Source organism: Helobdella robusta (assembly GCF_000326865.2).
Source record: "Helobdella robusta unplaced genomic scaffold HELROscaffold_65, whole genome shotgun sequence".
NCBI classification, from domain to species: Eukaryota; Metazoa; Annelida; class Clitellata; order Rhynchobdellida; family Glossiphoniidae; genus Helobdella; species Helobdella robusta.
In genome coordinates, this window is record NW_008705364.1 from 617,555 (window position 1) to 629,887 (window position 12,333).

General features: G+C 34.9%; 2 protein-coding genes across 2 annotated transcripts in view; both read right to left on the reverse strand.

Moving 5' to 3' along the window:
* Window positions 1-2,068: 2,068 nt before the first annotated feature.
* HELRODRAFT_194060 (hypothetical protein) lies at window positions 2,069-5,202 on the reverse strand (the record flags this gene model as incomplete). The annotated part of the gene is made up of 6 exons (XM_009030151.1): window positions 2,069-3,134; window positions 3,329-3,420; window positions 3,581-3,918; window positions 4,178-4,350; window positions 4,759-4,904; window positions 5,179-5,202. The coding sequence occupies 6 exons, from the start codon at window positions 5,200-5,202 to the stop codon at window positions 2,162-2,164; spliced, it is 1,746 nt and encodes a 581-aa protein (XP_009028399.1). The 3' UTR covers window positions 2,069-2,161.
* A 1,224-nt stretch (window positions 5,203-6,426) lies between these two features.
* Window positions 6,427-12,333, reverse strand: part of HELRODRAFT_194061 (hypothetical protein) — a gene marked incomplete at its 5' end in the record, with an annotated part of 6,976 nt that continues 1,069 nt past the window's right edge. Inside the window, 9 exons of the mRNA XM_009030152.1 lie at window positions 6,427-7,943; window positions 8,035-8,223; window positions 8,633-8,892; window positions 9,102-9,296; window positions 9,562-9,681; window positions 10,146-10,293; window positions 10,388-10,456; window positions 10,781-10,879; window positions 11,677-11,775. Of these exons, the coding sequence (XP_009028400.1) occupies window positions 6,729-7,943; window positions 8,035-8,223; window positions 8,633-8,892; window positions 9,102-9,296; window positions 9,562-9,681; window positions 10,146-10,293; window positions 10,388-10,456; window positions 10,781-10,879; window positions 11,677-11,775 (2,394 nt within the window). The 3' untranslated portion in view covers window positions 6,427-6,728. The remainder of the gene's footprint in view (window positions 7,944-8,034; window positions 8,224-8,632; window positions 8,893-9,101; window positions 9,297-9,561; window positions 9,682-10,145; window positions 10,294-10,387; window positions 10,457-10,780; window positions 10,880-11,676; window positions 11,776-12,333) is intronic.

The following is a 12,333-nucleotide window of genomic DNA, read 5'->3' on the forward strand; positions in this document are numbered from 1 at the left end:
ATCTCTGACCACAGTCACTCGAGAAACATGAATGTTTTCCGGATTGCTTGCTGATCTCAACTTTGACTCGAAAAAAGCAGGAGGTGCATGTTCATTGAAACGATCGAACAGGGACAACCTTGACCCACCACCCTCCCCAAATAAGGGTGAAGAAATCAAAAACGACCTCTGACCGAATGGTGAGACCGCTTTCAATGAAGGAAATTTTGTTTCCAACATGGAGACGTTACTAGCCGAACCAGTTCTTGGTGAAATAACATGTTTTGTAGTTGGAGAACCAGGTGATGATGTTTCAACTACAACACTTTCTGAACTGTGAGATCTAGGATGATGAATGACAACTCTGTAAGGACTGGCCCCAGTACTACTACTGCCACCAGTTGATTGAACATGAACTGGCAGAGGTGGTTGCTTGATGACGACCGTTGTCCCATTTGTTTCGATCGTTTGAACATTGCCCTCACGTGGGTTGATGGTGAATTTTGAATCTTCAAATTTATTCTGATGCTGTCTGAGCATGGATCTAATCCTTGATGATGTGTTATCAAAGAAGTCATCATCAAAATTAGTTATGCTACCGGGGAGTGAGGAAGAACCTCTCAAACTAGATGTCCTGAAAAAATTGTCACTAGAACTTGGGGACTGGTCGACTGTGGCTGAGCCAGGCTGTCTTTTGATGTCGATGTTTACTATGCCACCTTCCGGAAGTCTGGTGATGTTGATGTAGTTGACAGTCGGCTTGCCTGATGAACTGCTGCTGCTGCTACCTCGTGCGCTTTCCTGTATTCTCCATTTATCTCTATCCATGTTTGATTACTTGCTTGTTATAAAAATTAAAGTGTAAAACCAACACAAAGTTTGATAGATTGCAGATCAGTTATGGCCAAAGTTTTCCTATAAAAAAAAAAAAAACAAACATTATTTTTATATAAATTTGCTCATATTGAGCTGAATAGTTTTTAGATAGATTTTTTAATTAAATTAAATGATTTATAACTTTATTATGTATATAATAAACGAAAAAAAAGTCTTAAAGAGAGATAACTTAGAGCACTAAAAAACAAACTCTCTAACCTTTACTTTAGTTAGGCTTTAGTTTTACTTTTATTTTACTATCACTACAGCAAATAAAACCTGACTGGTTAAATCCGTGATCACAGACTTACTTACTAATTAACAGAAACAAATCACCAAAAAATTGCAAAAAATTCAAAATGTGTAAACTTTGCTTAAAACAACTTTTCTCCGTTCGTTTCATAAAAACATATACAAATTAAAAAATTTAATCTTGAAAAATGTAAAACTTAAAAACGAAATGTAAATTTTTATCTTAAAAGTGGGCGCATTTTTATCCTGAGCAGCGAAATAATAAACAAAATTATTCATATGTTATGAGACCTTCACTATTTTAACACTTTAACTTTCAAATACACATTTCAATGGAAGTTTTATACAAAAACCACTTTTATCATATCATACATACATCTAGAAACGTCTATATACACATGTATTTAATACATTTTATATATATTTCTTTCTCCATAAACATACATAGATTCACTCGTCATTCCATTTATTCCACATACATGTATGCTGTTGGTACATACATACACAAACATACTTCCATACTTTTTACTGCCTTGCTGTTGTGAAGAAGAGTAGGAAGTATGAAGATTGTTATTATATTATAATGATGATAATATTGTTCCCGTCAATAAATTCCTCACAAATACGCTCCTAACATTGAAAAATAACGTGCTTTTTGGTTGTGTACCAAAATAAAATAACCTTTTTACTATTGTTGTTTAATAGAAATTAATCTTTTTTATTGTTAGTTTCTACACAATTTGATTGTCCTTTAGCTTTTTAGCAGATGAAATGATTTTTATAACAATTATTTCAATTCCAATGGTTCCATGTGTTATTTAGGATTTTACTTTCTTTTTTGGAGTCTTTTTTCATGTTCGTTTTCTTATGCGTTCTTATGCGAAATAAAAATTTAAAAATTGAAATTATTGCCTTGGGACGCAAAACTGTGTCGATTCGTAGGAGTTGAATGTTGAACTCGTTTTCAAATGAAAATTTATTTTCTAACTATGGTACAGCAAAAATATAAAACTCAACAAAACAAAATATATTCCTAATACAAACATCAACCTCATTATTGTAATTCATTCAAACACTCGAAAATTGCAGGCTCTATATTGTGGCCAGACAAATTCTTCAGCAGCACAAAATTCTTCAAACCGATTGGCAGCGGTAGATAGTTTACATTATTCACAATGGAGGCCCCGTTACTAGAACCTACTAAATAAAATCTTATAGCTGCTCTTGAGATTTCAGCTAAAGATCTAACTGTTTGCTGCCTAGTTCGAAGCCATCTGCACAACCTAGTAACTCTCCATTCAGCCGGGGAAACCGTCCTCTCGTCATCGTAGGTCCCATCTCCAACGTTGTATAAGCTCAACCAGGGATCTTGATTCAAATCGTAACCAGCCTGGATCAACAATATCGCCAGACTCTCGCAATCCAGCCTTGGTTTCAGTATGCACGCCGAAAGCAAGCTCAAATCCGAACTGTTCCATTCAGCATTTTGTTGCATACTCCGTGAACTACGACTCGATAAGTGCGGACTATTTGATAATGGGAAACGTTGGTTGGCAGTCATTAAACCTTCATAATGAAAAAGGGAGATGTTTCTGAAGTACTCGCTCTGACCGTTCAACAGAGCTCCGTGAAATATGAGGAGGGCGGCGATGTTACTTTTATTTCGAACCGCTACATTCAACCGCAGCGGTGTCATCCCGTTCTGATTCTTCCAGTTGATATCGGCCCCGCTATTGATCAGCGTGATGGCAAGTTGTAGGTAATCCTTGTACGCAGCGATATGAATGGCTGACCCGTACCCACCCCAATCTGAACAATTTAATCCGGATAATTTACGAGGGTGAAAGTTGTAAGGGTTCGGATTTGCCCCGTGTTGTAGGAGGCATTCAACTTTCTTGGAACAGCCATAAAGGGAGGCGATGTAGAGAGGGGAATGTTTTTTCCGGTTCAGACAGTTCGTGGTAGCCCCCAGAGAGCAGAGTAATTCCAATATCTGGCACTGCTGGGGACAGGTGCTCGGCTGACATCTGCCGAAGTTTTTTGATTAAAATAATTACATCTTAGACTTTTATAAATTATTTAAATATAAATGAAAATAATTAATATATTTTATGTTGAAATTAATTTAAAAAATCTTTCACTTAGTATATAAGTTTGACAGTTGTTTGAAATCTCGGCAAGAAAATTATTTAAAAAAAATCATCTTGTGTCGTATTCGAACCTGGCGACGATGTGCAGCGGCTTCTCTTGCCTCTTGCCTTCTTCGGCATTCACATCAGCTCCGTTGCTTATGAGCAACTTGACTATATCAACCTTTCAAAAAATATTATGATCACAATTATTACGATTACAATATTTATGGTAATTTTATTTTTAAAATCGTTAAAATTAATTAATTTGGTTATGAATTAAGTGACATTTAATTATAATTAAAATAATTACAATAAAATTGTCGGTAATTATAAATTACAACCTGAGCCGATTCACAGGCGCTGTGCAGGGCACTCATACCGAAGTAACCGCACTGACTCGACGGTCTTGATCGGTTAGCAGGGTGACTTCTTAAGAGGTACTCATTCGGTCGACTACCGGTTGAAATACCGTTATCGACACCGGGCGAAATACCGATGTCATTCATGATATCCGTTAATGATTGTTGACTTGATGATCGGTTCAGGTCGGTATTATTTAGTCGGGAATTTTCGTCATCGTTTCTGGAACGTTTTTTGTCTTTGTTGTTGTTGTTGTTGTTAGTTGTAGTAAAGTTGGCGTGACTAGATAGAACTTCAGACTGCTGGTTAACTGAACCACCTGCAAAAGAGAAAAAGTTAGTTAAATAAGTTAATAATTTTATCTAACAAACACAACAATGCACAGACAAATACACACGTACACACGCACACATACGCGTACACACGCATACACTTTTTTGTTATACAAACCATGAGGTACTTTGTGTTAAAACTGAATAAGCTGGTGAAAGCGTAACAAAATAGATTAGATACCATTAAAACGCCCAAAAAAAGTGTTACTACGGTCTAACTAAACCTCACATCTGCACCGCACTAACCGTTCCGTAGAAGACATCTTAGTATTTCTGTGGCCCCAATCCTGGCGGCCGTTACGACAGGCGGCTCCTCACAGCTCTCGAAACTGGGACTGCAACAATCCCGACCGTAAAAGACGCTGCTGGGTCGGTTCACGTTCGATCCGTGTTTTATTAGCAGACGAACCAGTGGGAAGCTGACGATGATGATAATGATGGTGGTGAGGATTATGATGATGATGATGATGATGACGATGATAGATGTGATGATGACGACGATGATGAAAGACTTTCTTCAGAAAGAAAAATGAAAAAAAAAACACACATGTACCGATAACAAACACTCCATCTCAAGGATTTTTAACGTAAGCAATGGAAACATCACACGCACACACTCAACACATACAAACACACACACACACGCACGCAAACACACATACGATTCAACATTGAACTGACATACTTTCATCCAATCAAAAATGACCCAACAATGAACTGACATACTTTCACACATTCAGCAATGAACCTACAATGAACTGACAAATTTTAACCCAATTAGAATTGACCACAAAAATGAGCTGACCTATTTATAGAGATGAACTGACCTATTTATAGAAATGGCGTAATATAGAGATGTTTTCCTATCAATGGAGTAAGAGTTGACGAGTTCTTCGGCCTTCGATGAATACTTCGATAAAATTTCTTGCACCGCCCTGATTCGACCTTGCTGGCAGGCTTTAAAAAACTGCTCCTGATGTAGATGAATGGATGGATGAGTGCATGAATGAATAAATGAGTGAGCGACTAAATGAATAAATGAATAAATGAATGAACGAATGAATGAATGAATGAATGAATGAATGAATGCATGAATGAATGAATGAATGAATGAATGAATGAATGAATGAATGAATGAATGAATGAATGAATGAATGAATGAATGAATGAATGAATGAATGAATGAATGAATGGTTGATTGACCGATGGAAGGATTGAGAAATTAATTAAAAGTAATCATGACCAACCTCTTCTTGTTTTCTTCTACTCATATCTTAGTCTGTAAAAAGAGAGAAAGAGAGAGAGAGAGAGAGAGAGTGAAAGAGAGAGAGAGAAAGAAAGAAAAAGGTAGAGAGAACGAGAGAGAGAATCAAAAAGAGCAAACAAACAAATGAGACCAGTTACAAATACAAAACTATCGACACGCAAGCACGGATGTACATAATTGTACAATGTAGGAAAATTATTTTCCCCGAAACGATTACTCAAAAAATATTATTTCCAATAAATATATTTAATAAATTTACATGAATTTACATAAATTTACATAAATTAACATGAACTTTAAATAATAAAACAACATACATCTATATTAACCATGTCTAAAACATTAACAACAACATCATCTCTTCATCTTAGTAATTTCATTTTCTTATCTTATAACACAATGCCAAAAGCCAGAAAACATCGGTTGTATATATATATATATATATATACAACCTATATATAGTTTAACTATATCACGCATCATATATGTTTATATATATATAAATATTTCCTATTGCATATAATTGCTTAAAAATACTATCAATAAAAACATCAGACTAATAATTATAGCAATAACAACAGTAATAAAAACATTAGTGGTAATGATGATGGTTAAATATTAATTAAGTTAAAATATGAGATATACTAACTTATATATAACTAAGATATACTAAAATAATACTAACTTCACTATATTATTTTCCAATTTTATAACTTCATATCGTTTCTCAGTTATCGTAATTTTATTATCTTGGTGATTTCATTTATATTTCCTTATATATATATATATATATATATATATATATATATAATGTCATTAATATTCGAAGGTACTCTCATATTTTAACTTAATTAATATTTAATTTATTAATTCAACTGCTCATTTACTTAAATTTCACTTAATATTTAATTTCAAATTTTGCATTTCTGACTATGTGTTTTTGATCTAATAGGCTCCGACGATGGTTAACTCCGAAACAGTACTGTCAGCCAAGCTCAATAATAATTTTCCTCTCAATAAATATGAATTCAACAAACTCAGAAGTGTTGAGGTTTTGATAAAAAAGGATTATAAATGCACGCTGGGTAACCATTTTTAATGACATTGGTATTAAAGAGAGCCTCGTTCCTAAATATATATATATACGAGACGATATCATTACCAAGAGACAATTCCATTAATACGGAACGATATATTATAGCATAGGATATTATTTTATGAACGATAGGACGATTTTATGGTTTATTCACTTTATTTTACAGACAAACTTAACAAAATTAACAAAGAGTTTATCATTTCCGTGTATATGTATGTGTGTGTACGTCTATGTATGTGTGTGTACGTCTATGTATGTGTGTGAAGGTTTGTATTTGATAGGTAGGTACATTTAGACGTTACATATAAATTATTAAATTAGTCAGAACTGATTGAAAAATTGAAACCTTCGAAATTAATAAATAAAATATTTTTAATAAATACATAAGTTAATTAATTAATTAATCAAACTAATAAATTGAAAAAATCAGATAATTATTCTTCCCCTTCAACCAGAGATTGGGATAGTGGCCGTTCATCCGATTTCAAATTAGGATTGTTGAACTGATCTGGTGGGATGGGTCCATACACGAAGATGGGAGTCAATTTCAGGACCAGCTCAACGTATTTTCCGTAATCCGCATCTTCCAGTGCTTCACAAAACTTCCTCACAGTCATATCAGGGATGTAATTCCAGTAAGACATGAATCGGTCGAATATACTAACAGTTCCAGGCTCGATAGGTACCACTTTTTCATCGATTTTCAATAGTTCGGCTAAAATTTTGCAAAGATCGATATCTTTATCGAGCAACCAGGCGATCTGACATCTGGTGTAATAGGACAAACAAGAGATGTGCGCGTCTATACCGAGTTGAAGTTTATCGAAAGTTTCTTGCGATCCGAATGCCAACACATCAACCAATCTCTCTTCTTTTGATAATTCGTCAATCTTCACCGTATCGCTCTGATTCTTGAAGACATTCGTGAGAATTGACTCAGCCTTATAGAATGAAATATTTGATTGGTGCGGGTTATTTGCACTTGAATCGACCCAAGAAGCAGGCAGTCGTTGAAGGAATAAGCCAGGACATTGCTGATCAACTGAGCTAAAAATGATCGCACATATAGTCTCACAGAATGCAAACAACTTCATCGCATCGCTATCGTTGGAGTAGCAATGCACGATGAATCCAGTACTGAACTTACTGTTTTCCAGTTCGATGATGGCAGTTTTGCCTGAGTCGTGCACTCTGCAGGCGTTCATCCACTGACTGAATTCGCTTTTTTCACTTTGAAGGATCCTATGTAGGGACACGAGAACATGAGACAGGATGTACTGGAATTGGTTGTTTATGGGCTGCGGTGTGGCGATTTTTATCGAACATTTGAGTGGCGCCGACCTTTTAACTTCCACAATGTCATCGGCCATTGATTTGAAATCAGTTTTGTTGTAGGCATGTACGTAATATTCGACGTTGTTGTTCACTGTCCTATCAAACGCTACATCCAACGATTTCAAGAGTTTCGTAATTTTCGGAACATCCATCTTTTGAAAGATACTTTCAAGGAAAGGTACTTGAAGGAACCCTGACCACGTGTTGCATGCCTGGAGATGTTCTCTGGACAGCAGCCTGCCGATGATTTCTGTTCCCAGCCAGTTCGGGTTGAGAACCACCATGTCCTGAGGCTCCGATCCAAAGCATATCACCTGTTTTCGTAAACTTCTCAGGTTAAAATGTATGATATTTGTGACTAAATGGCTTCCAAATGAACAAATATCAACCAGCCCACCAACTAACCTCTCCCATGAGTTGCATTTGGACGAGGAGTTCGCGTATGTTCTCGTCAGACGCAAACAGATTCACTTTCTCTCTAACAAAATCGGCAAACTCTTTGAACCAAACGACGGGGAATGAGATGTGATCCTGAACGAATGCTGGGAATTCCAGGAGAGTTTGCTCCAGGCATCCAATTCTTGTTGGCAAGAACTTGTTCGAGAATGAAAATATGAATTATATTATTCACAACTACATGTGTAATAAGTTACTATACTAATATTATTATTAAACATTTTTATCATTTATCATTTACAGTATAACTTTCTTTTTCTCTTTCTCTTCCCCTCTCTCTCTCTCTTTCTATCTCTCTCTCTCTCTCTCTTTTTCTCTCTCTCTCTCGTTCTTTCTCTCTCTCACCTAAACATTTACGAACGTACACACACAAACACACACACATTATTGATAAACATTTTTAGTTTCGGTGGTTGAAATATAGCATAACCATCTTACTTTTTATCTCTCACACTCACACTCTCACACATAAAAAACACATGGCGTACACACACAAATACACACACCACACACAACCACACCCACATACACACACAGACAAACATACATTTCCAATATAATCCTTCAACTTTGCTAGAATCTTCTTCAATTCTTTCATTTCATTGGAGCTAGGCAGTTGGGCGTCGAGAATAAATAGAGGTTGATTTATTATAACATCTCTTTCGAACTTTTCAAGGAGGGTGCTGAAAAAGGTGCTTTCCGTTTTAAGGTACCATTCGCCTTTCTCGTTTTTAGAGCAGTTGCTCTCATTGGGGTTTGTTAGGACGATGAAAATGTTAGGAGCCCACATGTTGCAGCCGGCAAATCCTAAATTATTTTTATTTTTGTTATTATTGTTGATGGTTTTTGTTGTTGGTTGTGGTTATATATAGTTGTTTCAAACGTTATTTTCACTGCTGCAATCGCTTGTTGACAGAAGTTTTTACAAGGTCTTAGATATACTAAATTCGGTTTAAACTTAATAATTAAAATAATTAAAAAAAAACCCATAAATAATAATATTTAAACCGACTCACCGATCGGTTCTTTCGGTGACATCCTCACCCTTATAAACTCGAGCCAGAAATCGACCTGCTTATTCCTGACTGATTCACTGTCGTTCAAACTCAGAACAATGATGTGCGCGCAACTTGAATCTCCCAGGAACAGGCTGTACTGGTCGTAATATGATTCCAAGCCGGAGAAATCTAGGAACATCACTTCACCAACGTCTGTGTGTGTGTGTGTGTTTGTGTGTGAGAGCTAGAGCATGAAAGGGAGAAAAAAAGAAAAAGAAAGAGAGAGGGAGAGAAAAAAAGAGAGAGAGATTTATTGACAAAGAGAAAAAACGGAGACAAAAAGTTGATCGGTTTACAGACCAGTTTGCTTCATAGATTGATTTTTGATTGGATGATTTGAAAATGAATGAACGAACGAGTGAATGAATGAACAAACGAGCGAATGGTCAATTCATCCACCTATGCATCTCTTGTTAACCTGAAATCGTGGTTTTCTGAATGTTAACACCTTTGGTGTGGTTGTAATTTTGAACGTTGGCGTTGTTGTTGCTGTCCAGTTTAAATCCGCCCATCGGATCGTTCAAGGCTGTTGTTGCTTCTACGAATTTAATGTTTCACTTATACTTTATAATATTCCGCCAGTCAATCAATCAATCAATCGTTCTCAATCAATCACTCTCAATCAATCAATCACTCTCAATCAATCAATCATTCAATCACTCTCAATCAATCAATCACTCTCAATCAATCAATCACTCTCAATCAATCAATCACTCTCAATCAATCAATCACTCTCAATCAATCAATCACTCTCAATCAATCAATCACTCTCAATCAATCAATCACTCTCAATCAATCAATCACTCTCAATCAATCAACCAATCACTCTCAATCAATCAGTCAGTTAGTCATTAATCACTCAACCAACAACCAACCAATCAATCAATCATTCACTCCCAAATAATCAACCAACTGAAAACCAATCAACCAACTCACCTTTACTAGATTTACTCGATTTACTAAAAGTATAGTAACTAGACCACAGAAAACTCTTCAAAAAACCGCATTTCAGAGATTCGATAAGCGTCGTTTTACCGACGCCGCTATTACCGAGTACCGATATTTTTAACCGAGCCAGTGGTCTCTCACTCGGAGCCAATTGCTTCCTCAATTCGAATTTTTTATTCTGTCCCGAGCCGGTATTTATGATCTTTTTTATGATAATAGCAACCATAATAATTATTATTATCATTAATTATAATGATTATAACTATAATTAATGTTGTCGTTAGTATTATAATTACCTGTCTGTATTGAGAAAACAATTTTACAACATTTGGATCTTTAGCTAAATCAGCCGGTCTATATCCATCCTGAATGAATGAATGAGTGAATTAGTGAGTGAATGAATGAAGGAATGAATGATAGAATGAATGAATGAATGAATATGAATGAATGAATGAATGAATGAATGAATGAATGAATGAATGAATGAATGAATGAATGAATGAATGAATGAATGAATGAATGAATGAATGAATGAATGAATGAATGGACAAATAAACGAATGTATAAATAGATGGATGAATGTCTATTGGGTGATAATGAATGACCAATCAAGTATACCAATGAATGAATGAATAAATGAATGAATGAATGTATAAATGAATGAACCAACCAACCAATCAAAACCCGACCTTATCAGTTTTTTCGATCTTGGCTCCATGCAGCATCAACGTCCTGACCACTTCGCAGCTTCCAAATCTGGCCGCTAAATGTATTGGGGTCTCCTGCCTCTATAACAACAACAATAATAATAATAACAACAACAATAATAATAATAATGAGGATGATTGGATTTTGGTTAAATCAAAGAGATTTTTATTGATTTTAATTTTTATTGATTTTAATTCGGTCGGTGGAATAAATAGTGACATTTCTATCGCTCTCAATTGTCTCTGAAGGATGAAATGGCTCAATCTAACCGTATTTAATCGTCTTTATTTGAATTTAATCAACCAACTCATTATTCTACTTTAACCTTCAATCGATTCGAAATTAACCGGCTTATTAATTAATTAATTAATTAATTAATCAATCAAATTTAACCGGCCAGCTTATTCGAAACAAGCAGAGACTTATCAATCGAAAGAAACCGTCTTACCATTCGGTATCACCAGACTTATAAATCGTATATAATCTACTAATTTTCCGACTTATTATCGGTACATACTTCATTTGGGGTGTTGATAGGGCAGCCGAGGGAGCACATTTGGGCCACAACTGGTAAGATCCCATTACGACACGCCCCATGTAAAGCTATATCTCCTATCTGATTGGTAGGTTGGTTGATTGATTGGTGGGTGTGTTGGTTGATTGGCTGATTGAATGGTTGGTTAATTGAGTGATGGATTGGTGGCTAGTTGGTTTATCGATTGACTTATAACAAAAATTGTGATATCTAAAAACAATTTATTAACTTACATCAATAATTAACTTCTCAATTTTGCTTATAATTTATATAATAATAATATTTAATAATAATAATAATCATGAGTTTATGTAGCGCTAATTAAAAACATAAATTAATTACGCTATTTTTAAGATCTAGCCTACAACCAAAGTTGATCAGCATAAGGGCTGTGATTGGCTGGTTGAACTGACATGCAAAGTGTAACGCTGTATTTCCACTCTGGAAACATAATTAACAATTATTATTAATTATAATTAGTAATATAATTATGATAAATATTTAACTAAATATGAAAAAAAGTTAAAATGATTACTGTATCTTGATGGTTTACATGCGCGCCACTGTAAAACAGCATCTCTACTAATTCATTGAAGCCTGAAAATGCTGCCAACTGAATAGGCGTAGTCCCAGTCTAAAAGTGAATTTAAGTTATAAATTCATCAATCAATGAATCATTTAATCTATTTATCAATCAACCAATCAATCAGGGATCAATCAATCTATCTATCTATCAATCAACCAATTAATCAGTGATCAATCAATCTATTTATCAATCAATCAATCAGGCGGTCGTTCAGTCAGTCTATCTATCTATCAACCAACCAGCCATTCTATCTACAAATCAACCAATTAATCAAACCAAATCATCACTCAAATAAATCGTACATATAGCTATCTTTGTAGGCGCCATCCATAACATAACTCAACAATTTTTAACAAATATTGAAAAAGACATTTCTGCAATAAAAAGTAATAGCAAAAATAATAATAATAACA